This window comes from Artibeus jamaicensis, unplaced genomic scaffold (assembly GCF_021234435.1).
Source record: "Artibeus jamaicensis isolate MK-2021 breed Jamaican fruit bat unplaced genomic scaffold, CSHL_Jam_final scaffold_461, whole genome shotgun sequence".
Classification (NCBI taxonomy): Eukaryota; Metazoa; Chordata; class Mammalia; order Chiroptera; family Phyllostomidae; genus Artibeus; species Artibeus jamaicensis.
Genome location: NW_026522045.1, coordinates 8,029,154 through 8,048,347, shown reverse-complemented (window position 1 = coordinate 8,048,347; position 19,194 = coordinate 8,029,154). Strand labels below are relative to the sequence as shown.

The 19,194-nt window shown below is 38.7% G+C and overlaps 1 protein-coding gene across 9 annotated transcripts in view; it reads left to right on the top strand.

Annotated features, from left to right (window-relative positions):
* MORC4 (MORC family CW-type zinc finger 4) overlaps positions 1-19,194 on the top strand; it is a 95,149-nt gene that overhangs the window by 38,029 nt on the left and 37,926 nt on the right. For all 9 annotated transcript variants that reach the window (XM_053657494.1, XM_053657491.1, XM_053657489.1 and 6 more), the window contains one exon: positions 1,958-2,086. In XM_053657494.1, the coding sequence (XP_053513469.1) occupies positions 1,958-2,086 (129 nt within the window). The remainder of the gene's footprint in view (positions 1-1,957; positions 2,087-19,194) is intronic.

Below are 19,194 nucleotides of genomic sequence, written 5' to 3'. Positions count from 1 at the left end.
AATTAAGATGATATTTTTTGCTCTTTCAAATAAGCAATTATTAATTCAATAAAACAGATGTTTGCATATTGCTAGAATGTATATATGTATGTTATGAAATTTTTCTGGAAGCCAAATTGTAATAATTATTATTCTTTATTGACTACTTACTTATGTACCAGGCACTGTTCTAAATTCTTTACTTGTATTTACATGTATTGGCTCATCAAACAACTGTGTGAGATAGAGATTATTTCTTCTTTACAAATGTAGACAGTGATACACTGAGAGTTTAAGTAAGTTGCTGAGGATTAGACAGGTGTAAAGGGGTAGAGCTAAGGTTCAAATATAGGCAATTCAGCTCCAAAACCCACTATCCATGATGGTTTTCTGAAACAGTGCAATGAGGGTAATATGGTGTAACCCCTTTAACTACCTATTTATTGCTAGCTCAAGCTAAAAAGCCTTTCTTGTCTGCGAGATAGAAGTATCTACTATGGTCTGCATGTAATCTGAGGCAGGGACTTTCTGACTTTAATATTTGTCCTCAAGTGTGTAATATTGACATGCTTCTGCCAAAGACTACTCTGTGCATGTGCATGTAAAACCAAAGTTAATATGACCTTTCCTCTCGCCTCCCACTACTGCTGAAACTGCTTTTTGCTGCTCTGGCTTTGAACAAAACAGTGGCTTTACAGAAATATATAGACACCAGAAGTTAGGCCTGAGCTTAGAGTTTAGCAGTTGCAAGGCTGGAGCAGCCTGGAGCTATGAGATAGGAAGGTGTATACCTTAAAATATGTATGAATTCTCTGTTAAAACAGTTTTAAACAAGGAGAGGATATTGTATTTGAGTGGTAGAATTATGAGTGTCTTTTCTTTTTATACCTTTGTGTATTTTCTAGCTTTTTTCTATAGTGAGCTGATACTACTATTAAAATTAGGAAAAAACATTATTTATAAAGATAAGAAACATATTGAATAAGACATAAAAAATCACATCACTCTATTGATATGTCTAGTATAAGAGTAATATAAATGTAACACACAAAACCAGCCCTAGGCTAAATTATGTTTTTCAAATTGGTCCTAGGTTCCCTGCTACCCTCTTTCTGTGTCTTTTCTCCAGCCTTCCCCCTTTCCACTCCTTTCACACCTTAGATGCTGACTGTTTCTATTATACATGAACCACCTTCTTTCACAGAGAAACGAATTTTCTTTAAGGTGAAGGTGACTGGATACGCTTCCTAGGCAAGGGTGGGAAGTGGGAGAGGGTATGTGTATTAAGAGTAGAACTCTGGAAGAATTTATTTTAATAATTTAACCCAATTGTTGGACTGGAGCCATCATTTCTAGTTATAAAATTTAATCACATTTATATTACTTTTTAAAATTAACTTTGAGAATATCAACATAATAAAATTTTTATTAGAGTCTTCACAAAGACTAATTTTGAAAAGGAAAAAAGAAGGGATTCTGTAGGGAAATGGAGAGGGAAAAGTTTTGATGATGATTCTTCCATGACTCCCACAAATGCATTTTAAACTTGTCACAGGATTGCATAGAATCAAATAAAATGATTCTGTGGGTTTTACTTCTTAGAGATATATATTATACACACACACACACACACACACACACACATAAAATTTTTGTTAATTAATTTTAGAGTTAAAATTATCTTCTTGCTTGCTTACTTAGATCAAGAGATACTAGGATAAATGTCATTGAGCTCCATAAATAATGGTAGCTAACCATATTAATATTTTTACTACTTTTTGTATTCATATTGGCATAGTTCTATCTTTTTTTTCTTTGAAGTTCAAGATAGATACATTTTAGACACCTAGACTGTAATACTTATAACACATTTCATATATAAAATAGTGTTATTTCACTTTGGGGTGTGCATTTCTAATGTAAGACACAGTACAAAGCTAGGACACACATATTGATACTTCTGTTTTCCTTTATTCAGGAAGATTCCTGACCAGACGTGGGTACAGTGTGATGAGTGTCTTAAATGGAGAAAGCTTCCTGGCAAGGTTGATCCATCTACATTACCTGCAAGATGGTTTTGCTACTATAATTCCCATCCAAAGTACAGGTAAGCATAGGACTCAATATTGTGCCAGAAATAACTCCTGATTTCTCTCAACATTCTAAAACATTTTTCATCTCAAGTCCACATTCTTCAGCTTGGAATTCCAGCCTCTGTGCCAACTGGTCCCACCCTCCCAATCCAGCTTTATTTTTCATTTATCATAACACAAACCCTGTGCTTTAGCCAAGCCTTTGGCTTCACTATTCCCCACATATGCCATACTTATTTCCTCCTCTATGGCTTGATAATGTCATTCCACTTCTTTATAATGATTTTATGAATTCCATCTGTCTATCTAAATTGTATCCATCTGGGATGCTTAAGTATTTAGTGTGATACGTCTCCTGTTGACAATAGTTTACAGTATTTTACTCTGGGTTCCTGTGGTATTTTAATTCTTGACATTTGTTCACATAATGTGTTGTAATTTTTTTAAATTTTATTTAGTTATTTTTCAAGTATAGTTTTTTTGTCTATTTCCCCCATCCCAGCCTCCCCCGCCCCTTGCTCCCCACCTCCCTCCCATTTCCACCCCCCTTAGTTCTCGTCCCTGTGTCCTTCCTATTTGTTTCTCCAAATCCCTCCCCCTTTTTCCCCTTAACTTCCCTTCTCTCTCCCCTCTGGTCACTGTCCCCTTGTTCTCTATTTCAGTGTCCTTGTGCCTTTGTTTTTTTTTTCCTGCTTGCTTGTTTGTTTTGTTGTTTAGCTTCCTGTTAAAGGTGAGATCATATGGTATCAAAGAACCTATGCACCACAATGTTCATAGCAGCACAATTTACAATAGCCAAGAGTTGGAAGCAACCTAGGTGCTCATCAGTAAGTGAATGGATCCAAAAATTGTGGTACATATACACAATGGAATTCTATGCAGCAGAGAGAAAGAAGGAGCTACTACCCTTTGCAACAACATGGATGGAACTGGAAAGCATTATGCTGAGTGAAATAGGCCTGGTGTTAATGTGTTTTAATTTTGCGATGTTTTTCATATGTATGTACTTGGACTCTTCAAGAGATTATAAGCTATTTGAGAACAAGGGCTTTACCCTTTGATCAAGTTGATGGATTTCTTTATATGCTTCCTATACCTGAATCTCTTCTAGTACCTATTATACATAAAATGTTGTTTGTTTAAATGTCTCTTTTTTCCCATTTTGACCAGAGCACACCCCACCCACTACCCATCCTTGCCTCCTACCCTCAAACCCACCCCCTTTGGCTTTTCCATGTGTCATTTATACATGTTCCTTCATGGCCCTTCCCATATTATCCCTTACTACCCATCTCCCCCGCCTCTCTGGTTACTATCACTTTGTTCTTATTTCAATGCCTCTAGTTATATTTTGCTTACTTGTTTGTTTTGTTGATTAGGTTCCACTTATAGGTGAGATCATATGGTATTTTTCTTTCACCACCTGGAATACTTCACTTAGCATAAGGCTCCCCCAGTTCCATCCATGCTGTTGTGAAGGATAGGAGCTCCTTCTTTCTTTCTTCCGTGTAGTATTCCATTGTGTAAATGTACGACACTTGTTTGATCCACTCATTTACTGATGGGCACTGGGCTTGCTTCCGGCACTTGGCTATTGTAAATTGTGCTGATATAAACTTTGGGGAACATACATTCATTTGAATTGGTGTTTCAGGATCCTTAGGGTATAATCCCAACTGTGGTATTGCTGGGTCAAAAGGCAGTTCCATTTTTAGTTTTATGAGGAAATTCCACACTGTTTTCACAATGGCTGAACAAGCCTGCTTTCCCACCAACAGTGCACTAGGGTTACCTTTTCTCCAAATCCTCTTCAATACTAGTCGTTTGTTGATTTGTTTATGATAGCCATTCTCACTGGTGTAAAGTGGTATCTCACTGTGGTTTTAATTTGCATCTCTCTAATAGCTAGCGACATTGAGCATCTTTTCATGTGTCTCTGGATGCTCCATATGTCCTCCTTGGAGAAGTACCTGTTCAAGTCCTTTGCCTATTTTTAATTTTTAATTTTATTTAGTTATTTTTCAAGTATAGTTTTTTGTCTATTTCTCCCATCCCAGCCCCCCCTCGCCCCTTCCCTCCACTTGCCTCCAATTTCCTCACCCCCTAGTCCTCATCCCTGTGTCCTTCATACATGTTCCTCCAAATCCCTCCCCTTTTTCCCCCTTAAATTCCCTTCCCTCTCCCCTCTGGTCACTGTCCCCATGTTCTCTATTTCAGTGTCTTTGTTTTTATTCTGCTTGCTTGTTTGTGTTGTTGTTTAGATTCCTGTTAAAGGTGAGATCATGTGGTGTCTGTCTTTTCACCTGGCCTATTTCACTCAGCATAATGCTTTACAGTTCCATCCATGTTGTTGCAAAGGGCAGTAGCTCCTTCCTTCTCTCTGCTGCACAGAATTCCGTTGTGTATATGTACCACAAAATTTTGATCCATTCATTCACTGACGGGCACCTAGGTTGCTTCCAACTCTTGGCTATTGTGAACTGTGCTGCTATGAACATTGTGGTGCATAGGTTCTTTGAAATTTATGTTTTAGGATTCTTAGGATATAATCCTAGCAGTGGAATTGCTGGGTCAAAAGGCAGGTCGATTTTTATTTTCCTGAGAAAATTCCATACTGTTTTCCATAATGGTTGTACCAGTCTGCAATCCCACCAACAGTGAACTAAGGACCGCTTTTCCCCATACCCTCTGCAACACTTGTTGTTTGTTGCTTTGTTTATGATAGCCATCCTGACTGGTGTAAAGTGGTATCTCACTGTGGTTTTAATTTGCACCTCTCTGATAGCTAACCATATTGAGCATCTCTTCATGTGTCTCTGGATATTCTGTATGTCCTCCTTGGAGAAGAGTCTGTTCAAGTCCTTTCCCCATTTTTTAATTGGGTTGGTTGTCTTCTTAGAGTGGAGTCGTGTAAGTTCTTTGTATATTTTGGAGATTAAACCTTTGTCTGAGGTATCATTGGCAAATATGTTTTTCCATACAGTTGGTTGTCTTTTTAATTTACTACTGTTTTCTTTAGCCACACAGAAGATTTTATTTTGATAAGATCCCATTTGTTTATTCTTTCCTTTATATTCCTTCCTCTAGGGGAACATATCAGTAAAAATGTTGCTGCGTGGAATATCTGAGATTTTCTTGCCAATGTTCTCCTCTAGGACTTTAATGGTGTCACAGCTTATATTTAAGTCTTTTATCCACCTTGAGTTTATTTTGGTGTATGGTGTAAGTTTGTGCTCAAGTTTCATTTTTTTGCACATAGCTGTCCAGTTCTCCAAACACCATTTGTTGAAGAGGCTATCTTTACTGCATTTTATGTTACTGCTCCCTTTGTAGAATATTAATTGACTGTAGAGAGTTGGGTAGATTTCTTGGCTCTCTGTTCTGTTCCATTGGTCTATGTGCCTTTTTTTTTATGCTAGTACCAGGCTGTTTTGATTACAGTGGCCTTGTAATATAGTTTGATATCAGGTAATGTGATCCCTCCTACTTTGTTCTTCTTTCTCAAAAGAGCAGCTGCTATTTGGGGTCGTTTATGGTTCCATATAAATTTTTGAAGTGTTTGTTTTATGTCTGTGAAATATGCCATTGGTAGTTTAATAGGTATTGCATTGAATCTGTAAATTGCTTTGGGTAGTATGGACATTTTGATGATGTTAATTCTTCCAATCCATGAACAAGTTATATGTTTCCATTTGTTTATGTCTTCCTTGATTTCTTTCTTCAGGGCTGTGTAGTTTTCTGCATACAGGTCTTTCACCTCCTTGGTTAGGTTTATTCCCAGATATTTTATTTTTCTTTTGGCTATATCGAATGGGATTTTTTCCTTGATTTCTGCTTCTGCTGTTTCATTGTTGGTATACAAAAGTGCCTTCGATTTCTGGATATTGACTTTGTAACCCGCTGTTTTGCTGAATTAATTCATTAGTTTGAGCAGTTTTTGGGTAGAGTCTATAGGATTTTCCATGTACACTATCATGTCATCTGCAAACAGTGACAGTTTTGTTTCCTCCTTTCTTATTTGGATGCCTTTTATTTCCTTTTCCTGCCTGATCGCTGTGTCTAAAACTTCCAAAACTATATTGAATAGAAGTGGTGAAAGTGGACATCCTTGTCTTGTTCCTGATCTTAGTGGAAAAGCTTTTAGTTTTTGCCCATTGAGTATGATATTGGCTGTAGGTCTCTTATATATGGCCTTTATTATATTGAGGAATGCTCCCTCTATTCCCACTTTGCTGAGTGTTTTTATCATAAATGGGTGTTGTACCTTATCAAAACCTTTTTCCCCATCTATTGATATGATCACATGGTTTTTGTCTTTTCTTTTGATTATGTGATGTATTACATTTACTGATTTGTGAATATTGAACCATCCTTGCATCCCTGAGATGAATCCGACTTGGTCATGGTGTATAATCTTTTAGATATATTGTTGGATGCGATTTGCCAATATTTTGTTGAGGATTTTAGTGTCTATGTTCATCAGCGATATTGGCCTGAAGTTTTCTTTCTTTGTTGTATCTCTATCTGGTTTTGGAATTAGGATGATGCTGGCTTCATAAAAGGCGTTTGGGAGTTTTCCATCATTTTGGATTTTTTGGAATAGTCTGTGAAGAATAGGGGTTAGCTCTTCCTTAAATGCTTTGTAGAATTCTCCTGTGAAACCATCTGGTCCAGGGATTTTGTGTGATGGGAGTTTTTTGATTACTGCTTCAATTTCTTTTGCTGTTATTGGTCTATTCAGGTTTTCTACTTTTTTTTCATTGAGTTTTGGGAGATTATATTTTTCTAGAAATGTGTCCATTTCCCCTAGGTTTTCAAATTTCTTGGCATACAATTCTTCATAGTGATTTCTTACAATCCTTTCTTTTTCTGTGGTATCAGTTGTAATCTCTCCTCTTTCATTTCTGATTGTGTTTATTTGTGTCCGTTCCCTTCTTTTCTTGATGAGCCTACTTAAAGGTTTGTCTATTTTGTTTATCTTCTCAAAGAACCAACTCTTGGATTCATTGATCCTTAGAATTGTGCTTTTAGTCTCTATTTCGTTTAGTTCTGCTCTGATCTTAGTTATTTCCTTTCTTCTTCTTGCTTTGGGCTGTTTTTGTTGTTGTTCCTCGTGTTCTTGCAGATGTAGAGTAAGGTTGTTTGTATGAGATGTTTCTATCTTCTTTAGGTAGGCCTGTATTGCTATAAACTTCCCTCTCAGAACTGCCTTCACTGGGACCCATAAGTTTTGGGCTGTTGTGAGATCGTTTTCATTTGTTTTCAGAAACTTTGATTTCTTCCCTAATTTCCTACTTGACCCATTCGTTGTTAGTAGCATACCATTCAGTCTCCATGATTTTGGGTGTTTTGGGTTTTTTCCTTTGGGGTTGGTTTGCAGTTTCAGTCTCTTGTTGTCAGAGAAAATGCTTGGTATAATTTCAATATTCTTGAATTTGTTGAGGCTCATTTTGTGTCCTGTCATGTGGTCTATCTTTGAGAATGTTCCATGTGCATTTGGAAAGAATTCTTATTTAGCTTCTTTGGGATGAAGGGCTCTGTATATATCAGTTAGGTCCATTTCATCAAGGGTGTTGTTTAATGCCGCAATGTCTTTGTTGATATTTTGTTTGGAAGATCTGTCCATTTTTGATAGTGGGGTGTTAAAGTCCCCTACTATAATTGTGTTGCTGTCTATATCTTTCTTGAATTCCTCTAAGATTTTCTCTATATATTTGGGTGCTCCTATGTTGGGTGCATATATATTTATGATGTTAATATCTTCTTGGTGGATTCTTCCCTTGAGTATTATGAAGTGACCTTCTGGGTCTCTCTTTATGGCCCTGTTTTTGAAGTCTATTTTGTCTGATATGAGAATTGCTATCCCATCTTTTTTTTCTTGTCCATTTGCTTGGAAAATTTGTTTTCAGCCTTTCACTTTTAGTCTGTGATGGTCTTTTATTCTGAGGCGGGTCTCTTGTAGGCAGCATATGTGTGGGTCATGCTTTGTTATCCATCAGCTATTCTGTGTCTTTTGATTGGAGCATTTAATTCATTTACATTTCAGGTTATTTTTGATAGGTACTTATTCATTTCCATTTTTGTACCTGTGTTCCTCTCTGTCTCCCTCTTTTCCTTCCTTTCCTTAAAGCAGTCCTTTTAGTATTTCTTGTAGAGCTGGTTTTGTGGAGGTGTATTCTTTTAAACTTCTTTTTTCTTGGAAGCTCTTTATTTGTCCTTCATTCTTGATTGAGAGCCTTGCTGGGTCAGGTATCCTTGGTTGTAGGCCTCTGGTTCTCGTTACTTGGAATATATCTTGCCATTCTCTTCTTGCTTGGAGTGTTTCCATTGAGAAGTCAGTAGCTAGCCTTATTGGGACTCCCTTGTATGTTACTTTATTTTTTTCCCTTGCTGCCTTTAAGATTCTCTCTTTGTGTTGGAATTATGCTATTTTCATGATGATGTGTCTTGAGGTGGGCCTCCTTGGGTTCCTCTTCATTGGGACTCTGTGTGATTCCTAGATTTGTGTGACTTTTTCTCTCATCCAATTAGGGACATTTTCTATCATAACTCTTTCAAATACGTTTTCTATCCCTTATTCTTCTTCTCCTGGTATTCCTATTATTTGGATACTATTACGTTTCATATTGTCTTGCATTTCTCTTAATCCCTCTTCATTCTTTCTAAGCCTCTTTTCCCTTTCCTGTTCTTTCTGTGAGATGCTTTCTACTTTGCCCTGCAGCTCACTAATCCGATCTTCTGTCTCATGTACCCTATTTTTAATGCTTTCTACTATGTTTTTCAATTAAGAAATTGGATTCTTCATTTCCTTTTGCCCCTTGCTAATAGTTTCCATTTCCTTTCTCCTGTTGATATAGTTCACGGTGAGATCGTTATAACTCCCCTGTAGTTTCTCGTAGCTCATCGTGAGCTCTTTGAACTTCCTGATAACCAGTACTTTGAATTCAGTATCTGATAGTAGACTTGCCTCTATTTCATCTAACATTCTTTCTGAGGGTTCCTCGTTTCCTTTCATTTGGAGATTGTGTCTTTGTCTTCCCTTTTTTTGTGATACTCTTCTTGTGAGCCTCAGCTTCTTAGATTGATCTGTTTTGACTCCCTGGGTTTATGGTGTGAATTTCTGTGGTGGAATGCCTGTGAATTTCAGTGGTGCAGTCTCTTTCAGTTATCCTGTCATTCTCTGCCTCCACCTACTCAAATATGCAGCAACTTTTGCCTTATCTCCTACTGCAAAGTGCAATTTGTCTCTCTGACTCTACTATTGGGAGGCCTTTTCTTTGGGTCCAGCTCTGGTCTTTTCGTGTTTTCAAGTTGATTGTGACTCTTGTGGGTAAAAGAAAGAAAAGACAAGGAAAGAAATGAAAGGAAGAAAAAAGCTTAGGGGAATGGAAGAAAGAGCAATAGATAAAGTGTAGAAAGAAAAGAAGAAGGAATAAAACAGAAAATCCGAGAAAAGAGGACAAAACTATCGAAAGATGAAACAGTAATATGTTTTAAAAGAAATATCAGATTACTTTATTTTTTGAAAAGGTTTTACTTATTTATCTTTTTTAAAAAATATTTTTTATTCTATTGATTATGCCTTTACATTTGTTCTATTTACCCCCCTCCGTTCCCCTCCACCCTGCACACCCCTCCACCATCATTCCCCCCTTTTAGTTCATGAACACGTGTCTCAAGTTCTTTAGATTCTATATTCCCCTACTATTCTTATCCTCCCCCTATCTATTTTCTATCTACTGTCTATGCTACTTATTTTCTGTACCTTCTCCCTCCTTCTCCTTCTCCTACTCCCCTGTTGCTAACCCTCCATGTGATCTTCATTTCTATGTTTCACTCCTGATCTAGCTGTCCTCTTAATTTGCTTTTGTTTTAGGTGTGGTTGTTAATAACTGTGAGTTTGCTGTCCTTTCACTGTTCATATTTTTTATCTTATTTTTCTTAGGTAAGTCCCTTTAACATTTCATATAATAAGGGCTTGGTGATGATGAACTCCTTGAATTTGATCTTATCTGAAGATCAAATTGGAAGGACACTTTATCTGTCCTTCCATTCTAAATGAAAACTTTGCTGGATAGAGCAGTCTTGATTGTAGGTCCTTGGCTTTCATGACTTGGAATACTTCTTTTCAACCCCTTCTTGTCTGTAAGGTCTCTTTTGAGAAATCCGCTTGACAGTCTGATGGGAACTCCTTTGTAGGTGACTGTCCCCTTATGTCTCGCTGCTTCTAGAATTCTCTCCTTCATTTGAATCTTGGCTAATGTAATGATGATGTGCCTTGGTGTGTTCCTTCTTGGGTCCAACTTCTTTGGGACTCTCTGAGGTTCCTGGATTTCCTGGAAGTCTATTTCCTTTGCCAGATTGGGGAAGTTCTCTTTTATTATTTGTTCAAATAAGGTTTCCACCTGTAACTGTTCCTTTTCCCCTTCTGGTACCCCTATAATTTGGATGTTGGAGTGTTTAAAGATGTCCTGGAGGTTCCTAAGCCTGTCCTCATACTTGTGAATTCTTGTTTCTTCATTCTGTTCTGTTTGGTCATTTTTTCCTTCTTTCTGGTCCACTCCCTTGATTTGAGTCTCAGTTTCCTTTCCATTACTATTGCTTTCCTGTGCATTACCATTCATTTCAATTAGTTTAGCCTTCATATGTTCTTCTAATTTGTGACTAAAATGGACCAGTTCTGTGAGCATCCTGATCACCAATGTTTTGAACTGTGCATCTGAAAATTTGGCTATTTCTTTTTCTTTTTTTAAAGATTTTATTTATTTATCTTTAGAGGGGAAGGGAAGGAGAGAGGGAGAGAAACATCAATGTATGGTTGCCTTTCGTGCATCCCCTGCTGGGAAGTGACCTGCAGGGAACCGGCCTGCAACGCCAGCATGTGCCCTGACTGGGAATCAAACCGCAATTGTCTGGTTTGCAGTCCCGCGCTCAATCCACTGAGCTACACCAGCCAGGTGTTGGCTATTTCTTCATTGCTTAGATTTATTGGCTCTGGGGCTCTGAGTTGTTCTTGAGCCATGTTTTGATATGTCCGTGCCTGTTACGTATGAAGAAAAGCACCTGGGGCATTCACCAGGGCCAGGCCACCCAGGTCACTGCTTTGTGACGTTGTATATGGGGGTGGGGTCAGAGAGGGAGCGATGGCGGTCCTCTCCGCTCCCCCAGTCCCCCTCACCACTAGCCCCCGCCTGCTTATCCTAGCGCAAATGTGTGAGCCCACACCCTGCGCCAGCCTCCAGGGCCTATGCAGTGTGTCTCAATGCTCCCCTCTTTACTGGTTTATCTGCGTGCAGATGCACGACCGACTGCAGACAGCCAGCTGTGCCTCTTCCCTGGGTTCTGCCCGTACCTAGCCTGTGCCTGGAATTTGTGCCCTCGGCTGCCTGTGCACTGCCCGAGGGATCTTTTTTGCTCGACCCACTCCACTACTGGCTTCACCCCTGTCACCGGTTTAGCTGAGCAGTTCGCTGTTTTGGGACTCTGTATTCGATTTTCTGTGCAGTTTGATTGTATTTATTGTTGTTAAAACTTTGTTGTTTTTAGATTTGGTTGTGGGAGGATGCAAAGTGTTCCCACCTACAACTCCATCTTGGTGGAAGTCCTCCAGATTACTTTAAAAGAGCAAAAAGATAAAGAAAAGGAATGGAAAAAGAAAGAAAAGTAAAAAAAAAAGAATAAAACTAAACTAAACTAAACTAAAATAAAGTAGAAAAAATAAATAAATAAAGAGAAAAATAAATAAAGAGAAAAAACCCAAAAACAACAACAAAAAGGAAATGTCACTTGGTGGTTTCAAACTAGCCGAACCGATTTTTCTGGCTACAGTTGGCTGAGGGTAGATTGTTGTGATTTTTCTGCCAGCCCCTGTCAGGAGCCAGATACTTGGTGCCTCTCCCCAGCTCCCTACAATGGGGAACTAGGAATTCCTCACATCGCCCCCTTCCCAAGGGTTACCATCATGGGCTGGTTTGTGTGCTTGCACGCGCCTGCGCTGGTCTAGTTGCCTGGTTCCCTCGGGATTGAGCACAGACCTGCCCCGATTCTGTGGGGAAGCTCTAGGCCCTCTACCCAATCTCGGGTTCACTGCCAAGCTGGGTGTGGAGCAGACCAGGCTGTTGTGTCTATTGGATTCAGAGCCCCAGGCTGTACCTATCAGTTCTCCTGGGCTGGCAATCACAGAGTCCTCGGTTGGGGCCCTTTGTCCTCAGCACCCTCTCCACAAACTCTATCAAACAAGTCTCTCCTGGCACCCCACCTTTCTTGGCCAGAAAGGGAGGGGGTTGAGGGTCTCAGCTCTTTCCCCAGGACCCCTCAGTGCCCGGGGCTTCCATATAGTCCGAGGGGGAGGGACTGGAAGCTGAGAGCTGATCTGAGGACTGGGCGCCAACCTAGAAACTCTGTGCGCACGTCATGGCACGCTGCATGGTGTGTACTGATCCCCCGAACTGTGCGAGGGCTGAACTCCCTTCTGCTCCTGTGTTTGTCTGGGTCCCCTGGCCAACCTACCCTGAAAAACCCTAGGGAGGGAGCCGCTCGAAGAACTCGTCTGGGCACTGAATGCTGTCCCAGGTGCCGTCAGGCACTTGCCCAGACACACTGTGTGCCAGGTGCTGGACCCCTGAAATGTGCACAGGCTGAAATCCCCTCTGCTCCTCTCTGGTTGGGCCACTTGGCAGGTCCCCGCTGAAAAATCCTAGGGAGGGAGCCGTCAGGGCAATGAACGTTGGCCCAGGCGCCGTCAGGCACTCACCCAGATACACTGCTCGTGGGGCGCTCAGTCCCCCGATCTGTGGGCAGGCTGAAATCCCTTCTGCTCCTCTTTGCCTGGGCCACTTGGCCACCGGGGCCAAAAAATCCCAGGGAGGGAGCTGTCCAGGCGCTGAACGTTGGCCCAGGCGCCATTGGGCACTTGCCACTGGGTGCTGGTCCCCCAACCATGCAGCTGCAGAGATCCCTGCTGTTCCTCTTTGTTCCATCCCCGAGACTACTGTACCACTGCTGTCTCCCTACCATCTGGTTCCTCCATGACCCTAGAGGTTTCTGGTCCCTTATTTTCATATATGCTTGGCAACTGCTGGCTTGTTGGCTTCTCCTCCTCTGATCAGACAGGTTTCTCTCCCTTTTGTTCTAGGAACTGGTATCTGCTCCATTCTGCTCCATTGCCATCTTGAAAGCCCCCTGCCTATTTTTTAATTGGGTTGTCTTCCTGGAGAAGTTGTGTGAGTTCTTTGTATATTTTGGAGATCAAACCCGTCTGAGGTATCATTTGCATATATGTTTTCCCATATGGTTGGTTCTCTTTTCATTTTAATGCTGTTTTCTTTAGCCATGCAGAAGCTTTTTGCATGAGGTCCTTTTTGTCTATTCTTTCCTTTATGTCCCTTGCTCTAGGGGACATATGAATGAAAATATTGCTGTGTGGAATATCTTAGATTTCCCTGCCAGTGTTCTCCTCTAGGGCTTTAATGGTGTCATGACATATTTAAGTCTTTATCCACAGATAAAGACTTTATTTTTTGTATGGTGTAAATTGGTGGTTGAGTTTCATTTCTTTTTTGTATGGTGTAAATTGGTGGTTGAGTTTCATTTCTTTGCATGTAGCTGTCCAGATTTCCCAACACCATTTGTTGAAGAGGATATTTTTACTCTATTATATACTTCTACCCCACTTTGTTGAATATTAATTGACCATAGAGACTTGGGTTTACTGTTGGGCTCTCTATTCTCTTCCATTGGTCTATGTGTCTGTTCTTATGCCAGTACCATACTCTTTTGATTACAGTGGGCTTATAATATAGTTTGGTGTCATATATTGTCATCCCTCTTATTTTGTTCTTCTTTCTCAAAATTGTTACAGCTATTCAGGGTCATTTACAGTTCAATACAAATTTTTGAAATGTTTGATCTGTGTCTTTGAAATATGTCATTGGTATTTTTTTTAAAGATTTTATTTTTATTTATTTTTGGAGAGGAAGGGAAGGAGAGAAACATCAATGTGTGGTTGCCTCTTGTGTGTCCCCTGCTGGGAACTGGCCTGCAACCCAGGCATGTACCCTGACTGTAAATTGAACCGCGATTGTGTGGTTCGCAGGCCTATGCTCAATCCACTGAGCTATGCCAGCCAAGGCCTCATTGGTATTTTAATAGGGATTGTGTGGAATCTGTAAATTGCTTTGGGTAGTATAATCATTTTCATGATGTTAATTCTTGCAATCCATGAATGCAGTAAATGCTGCCATTTATTTGTGTCTTCCCTAATTCCTCTCTTTACTGTTATATAGTTTTCTGAGTACAGGTATTTCACCCCTTGGTTAGGTTTATTTCTAGGTACTTTATTTTTTATGGTGGAATAGCAAATGTGTCATTTCTTGTGACTTCTAATTCTGATCTTTTGTTTTTGTTGTATAAAAAGGCCTTTCATTTCTGAATATTGAGTTTAAACCCTGCTGTTTTGGCAAGTTTACTTATTTGGTCGAGTAGTTTTTTGGTGGAGTCTGTAGGATTTCCTCTGTACTCTATCATATCATCTGCAAACAATGACAGTTTTGTTTTGTTCCTTTTTTTCAATTTGGATGCCTTTTATTTCCTTCTTTTGTCTGATTGCTGTGGCTAGGACTTCCAATATTATGTTGAATGGAAGTGGTGAAAGTGGACAACCTTGTCTTGTTACTGATCTTACTGGGAAAGTTTTTTAATTTTTGCCTGTTGAGTATGATATTGGCTGTAGGTCTCTCATATGTGGCCTTTATTATATTGAGGAATGCTCCCTAGGGCTATTCCCACTTTGCTGAGTGTTTTTATCATAAATGGTTGCTGTACCTTACCAAATGCTTTTTCCACATCTACTGATATGATTATATGATTTGTGCCTTTGCTTTTGTTTATGTGATGTATTATGTTTATTGATTTGCAAATGTTCTACCATCTTAGCATCCTGGGAATGAATCCCACCTGGTCATGGTATATGATCTTTTTAATGTATTGTTGGATGCGGTTTGCCAATATTTTGTTGAAGATTTTAGCATCTATGTTCATCAGCAATATTGACCTGTAGTTTCCTTTCTTTGTTGTGTCTTTATCTGGGTTTTGGGATTCAGATGATGCTGGCTTCATAAGAAGAGTTTGGTAGTCTTCCCTCTTCTTGGACTTTTTGGATTAGTCTGAGAAGGATAGGGGTTAGCTCTTCCTTAAATGTCTTGTAAAATACTCCTGGGATACTGTCCAGTCCAGGGATTTTGTGTGCCTAGAATTTTCTGTTCACTGCTTCAATTTCATCAGGTATTATTGGTTTGTTAAGGCTTTTTGCTTCTTCTTCATTCAGTTCTATAAGATTATATTTTTCTATAAATGTGCTCATTTCACTGAAGTTTTAAAATTTCTTGCCTTACATTTGTATGTAGTAATTTCTTACAATCCATTGTATCTCCATGATATCAGTTGTAATTATTCCTCTTTCATTTCTTATTTTGTTTATTTGGGTCCCCTCTCTCTTTTTTTCTTGATGAGTCTGCTTAAGGGCTTGTGAATTTTGTTTATCTTTTGAAAGAATCACCTCCTGGATTTATTGATCTTTTGGATTGTTCTTTTATTCTCTATGTCATTTAATTCTTCTTTGATATTCGTTATTTCCTTCCTTTTACTTGTTCTGAGCTTTGTTCTTGTTTTTACTCCAGTTCTTGTAGATATAGGGTTAGGTTATTTATTTGAAATATTTCTATCTATTTTAGGTAGGCCTGTATAGCTATGAACTTTTCTCTCAGGACTGTCTTTGCCTGTGTCCCCAAAGTTTTGGATTGGTTGTGTGTTCATTTTCATTTTTCCAGGTAAATTTTGATTTCTTCCTTGATGTCATTCATAACCCATTCATTGTTTAATAGCATGATATTCAATCTCTATGAATTTGAGTGTTTTTGAGTTTTATCTTTGAGGTTGGTTTCCAGTTTTAGGCCCTTGTGGTCCCAAAAGATGCTTGATAGGATTTCAATTTCCTTGAATTTGCTGAGGCTTGTTTTGTGTCCTATTAAGTGGTCTATTTTGAAAATGTCCCATGTGCATGGAAAAGAATGTGTATTTTCCTTCTTTGGGATGAAAGGCTCTATATATATCAGTGAAGTCCATTTGATGTAAGGCATCATTCAGTGCTGCAGCATCCTCGTTGATATTTTGTTTGAAAAAACTATCCATTTTTGACAGTGGGGTGTTAAAATCCTTTACTATAAGGGTGTTGGTGCCTATATCTTTCCCTAAGTCCTCCAAGATTCCCTTTACATATTTGGGTGCACCTATGTTGGATGCATATATGTTTACAATGTTTATGTCTTCTTGATGGATCCTTCCCTTGAGTATTATGAAATGTACTTTAATGTCTCTTTTTATAGCTTTTGTTTGAAGTCTATTTTTTCTGATATAACTATTGCTCCTCTGGCTTTTTTCCCCTGTCCATTTTCTTGAACTATTTTTTCCAACCCTTCACTTTAAGTCTGTGAAGGTCTTTTGTCCTGAAGTGTGTGTCTTGTAGGCAGGATATATATTGCTCATGTTTTCTTTCTTTTTAAAAAAATAATTTATTTAGTTGTTGTTCAAGTACCATTTTCTGTCTTTTATACCCATCCCAGCTCACAGCCCCAGTGCTCCCCACCTCCCTCCCATTTCCACCCCCCTTAGTTGTTGTCCATGTGTCCTTTATACTACTTACTATAAATCCTTCCGCTTTTCCCCTGAAATTTCCTCTCCTTTCCCCTCTGGTCACTGTCAGCCTGTTCTCTATTTCAGTGTATTTGGTAATATTTTGCTTGCTTGTTTTTGTTGTTTAGGTTTCTGTTAACAGTAAGATTATGTGATATTTGTCTTTCACCACCTGACTTATTTCATTCAGCATAATGCTTTCAAGTTCCATCTATGCTGTTGCAAAGGGTAGGAGCTCCTTTCTTCCTGCTGCATAGAAATCCATTGTGTAAATGTTTCATAATTTTTCCATCTATTTATTTACTGATGCGCAGCTAGGTTGCTTCCAACTCTTGGCTATTGTAAATTGTGCTGCTATGAATATTGGTGTGCATAGGTTCTTTTGGATTGCTGTTTCGGGGTCCTTAGGATATAATCCTAGCAGTGGAATTGCTGGGTCAAAAAGAAGATTCATTTTTAGTTTTCTTAGAAAATTCCATACTGTTTTCCATAGTGGTTGTAGCAGTCTGCAATCCCACCAACAGTGAACTAGGGTCCCCTTTTGCCCACAACCTCTGCAACATTTGTTGTTTGTTGCTTTGTTTATTATGTCCATCCAGACTGGTGTAAAGTGGTATCTCATTGTGGTTTTAATATGCATCTCTCTGATAGCTAACGATATTGAGCATCTCTTCATGTGTCTCTGGATATTCTGTATGTCCTCCTTGGAGAAGTGTCTGTTCAAGTCTTTTGCCCACTTTTTTTAATTGGGTTAGTTGTCTTCTTAGAGTGAAATCGAGTAAATTCTTTGTATATTTTGGAGATTAAACCTTTGTATTAGGTATAATTGGCAAATATGTTTTTCCATACAGTTAGTTCACTTTTTATTTTAATACTGTTTTCTTTAGCCTGGCAGAAGCTTTTTATTTTGATGAGATTCTATTTGTTTATTCTTTCCTTTATGTCCCTTGCTCTAGGGGACATACTGGAAAAAATGTTGCTGTGTGAAATATCTGAGATTTGCCAGCCAATGTTCTCCTCTAGGACTTTAATGGTGTCACGGCTTATATTTAAGTCTTTTATCCACCTTGAATTTATTTTGGTGTATGGTGTAAGTTGGTGCTCAAGTTTCATTTTTTTGTACATAGCTGTCCAGTTCTCCCAACACCATTTGTTGAAGAGGCTATTTTTCCTCCATTTTATGTTACTGCCGCCTTTGTAGAATATTAATTGACTGTAGAGAGTTGGGTTGATTTCTGGGCTCTCTGTTCTGTTCCATTGGTCTATGTGCCTGTTTTTATGCCAGTACCAGGCTGTTTTGATTACAGTGGCCTTGTAATTCAGTGTGATATCAGGTATAGTGATCCCTCCTACTTTGTTCTTCTTTCTCAAAATTGCAGCTGCTATTCGGGGTCATTTATGTTCCAAATTTTTGAAGTGTTTGTTCTATGTTTGTGAAATATGCCATTGGTACTTTAATAGGTATTGCATTAAATGTGTAAATTGCTTTGGGTAGTATGGACATTTTGATGATGTTAATTCTTCTAATCCATGAACACGGTATATGTTTCCATTTGTTTGTGTCTTCCTTGATTTTTTTCTTCAGTGCTGTGTAGTTTCCTGGATACAGGTCTTTTACCTCCTTGGTTAGGTTTATTCCCAGATATTTGATTTTTCTTTTTCCTATATCGATTGGGATTTTTTTTTTGATTTCAGCTTCTGCTGTTTCATTGTTAGTATACAAAAATGCCTTTGATTTCTGGATATTGACTTTGTAACCCACTGTTTTGCCAAATTCATTTATTAGTTTGAGCAGTTTTGGGGTAGAGTCTCTAGGATTTTCCATGTATACTGTCATGTCATGTGCAAACAGTGACAGTTTTGTTTCCTCCTTTCCTGTTTGGATGCCTTTTATTTTCTTTTCTTGTCTGATCACTGTGGCTAAATCTTTCAATACTATATTGAATAGAACTGGTGTAAGTAGGCAACCTTGTCTTGTTCCTGATCTTAGTACAAAAGATTTTCATTTTTGCCTGTTGAGTATGACATTGGCTGTAGGTCTCTCATATATGGCCTTTATTATATTGAGGAATGCTCCATCTCTTCCCACTTTCCTGAGTGACCTTATCATAAATGGGTGTTGTACTTTATCAAAATCTTCTTCTGCATCTGTTGATAATGATCATGTAATTTCTGTTTTTGCTTTTGTTTGTGTGATGTATTACATTTACTGATTTGCTAATATCAATCCATCCTTGCATCCCTGGCATGACTCCAACTCGGTCATGGTGTATGATTTTTTTAATATATTGTTGGATTTGGTTTGCCAATATTTTGTTGAGGATTTTAGCGTCTATGTTCATCAGCGATATTGGCCTGAAGTTTACTTTTTTGTTGTATCTTTATCTGGTTTTGTATTACAATGATGCCGGGTTCATAAAAATGGTTTTGAAAG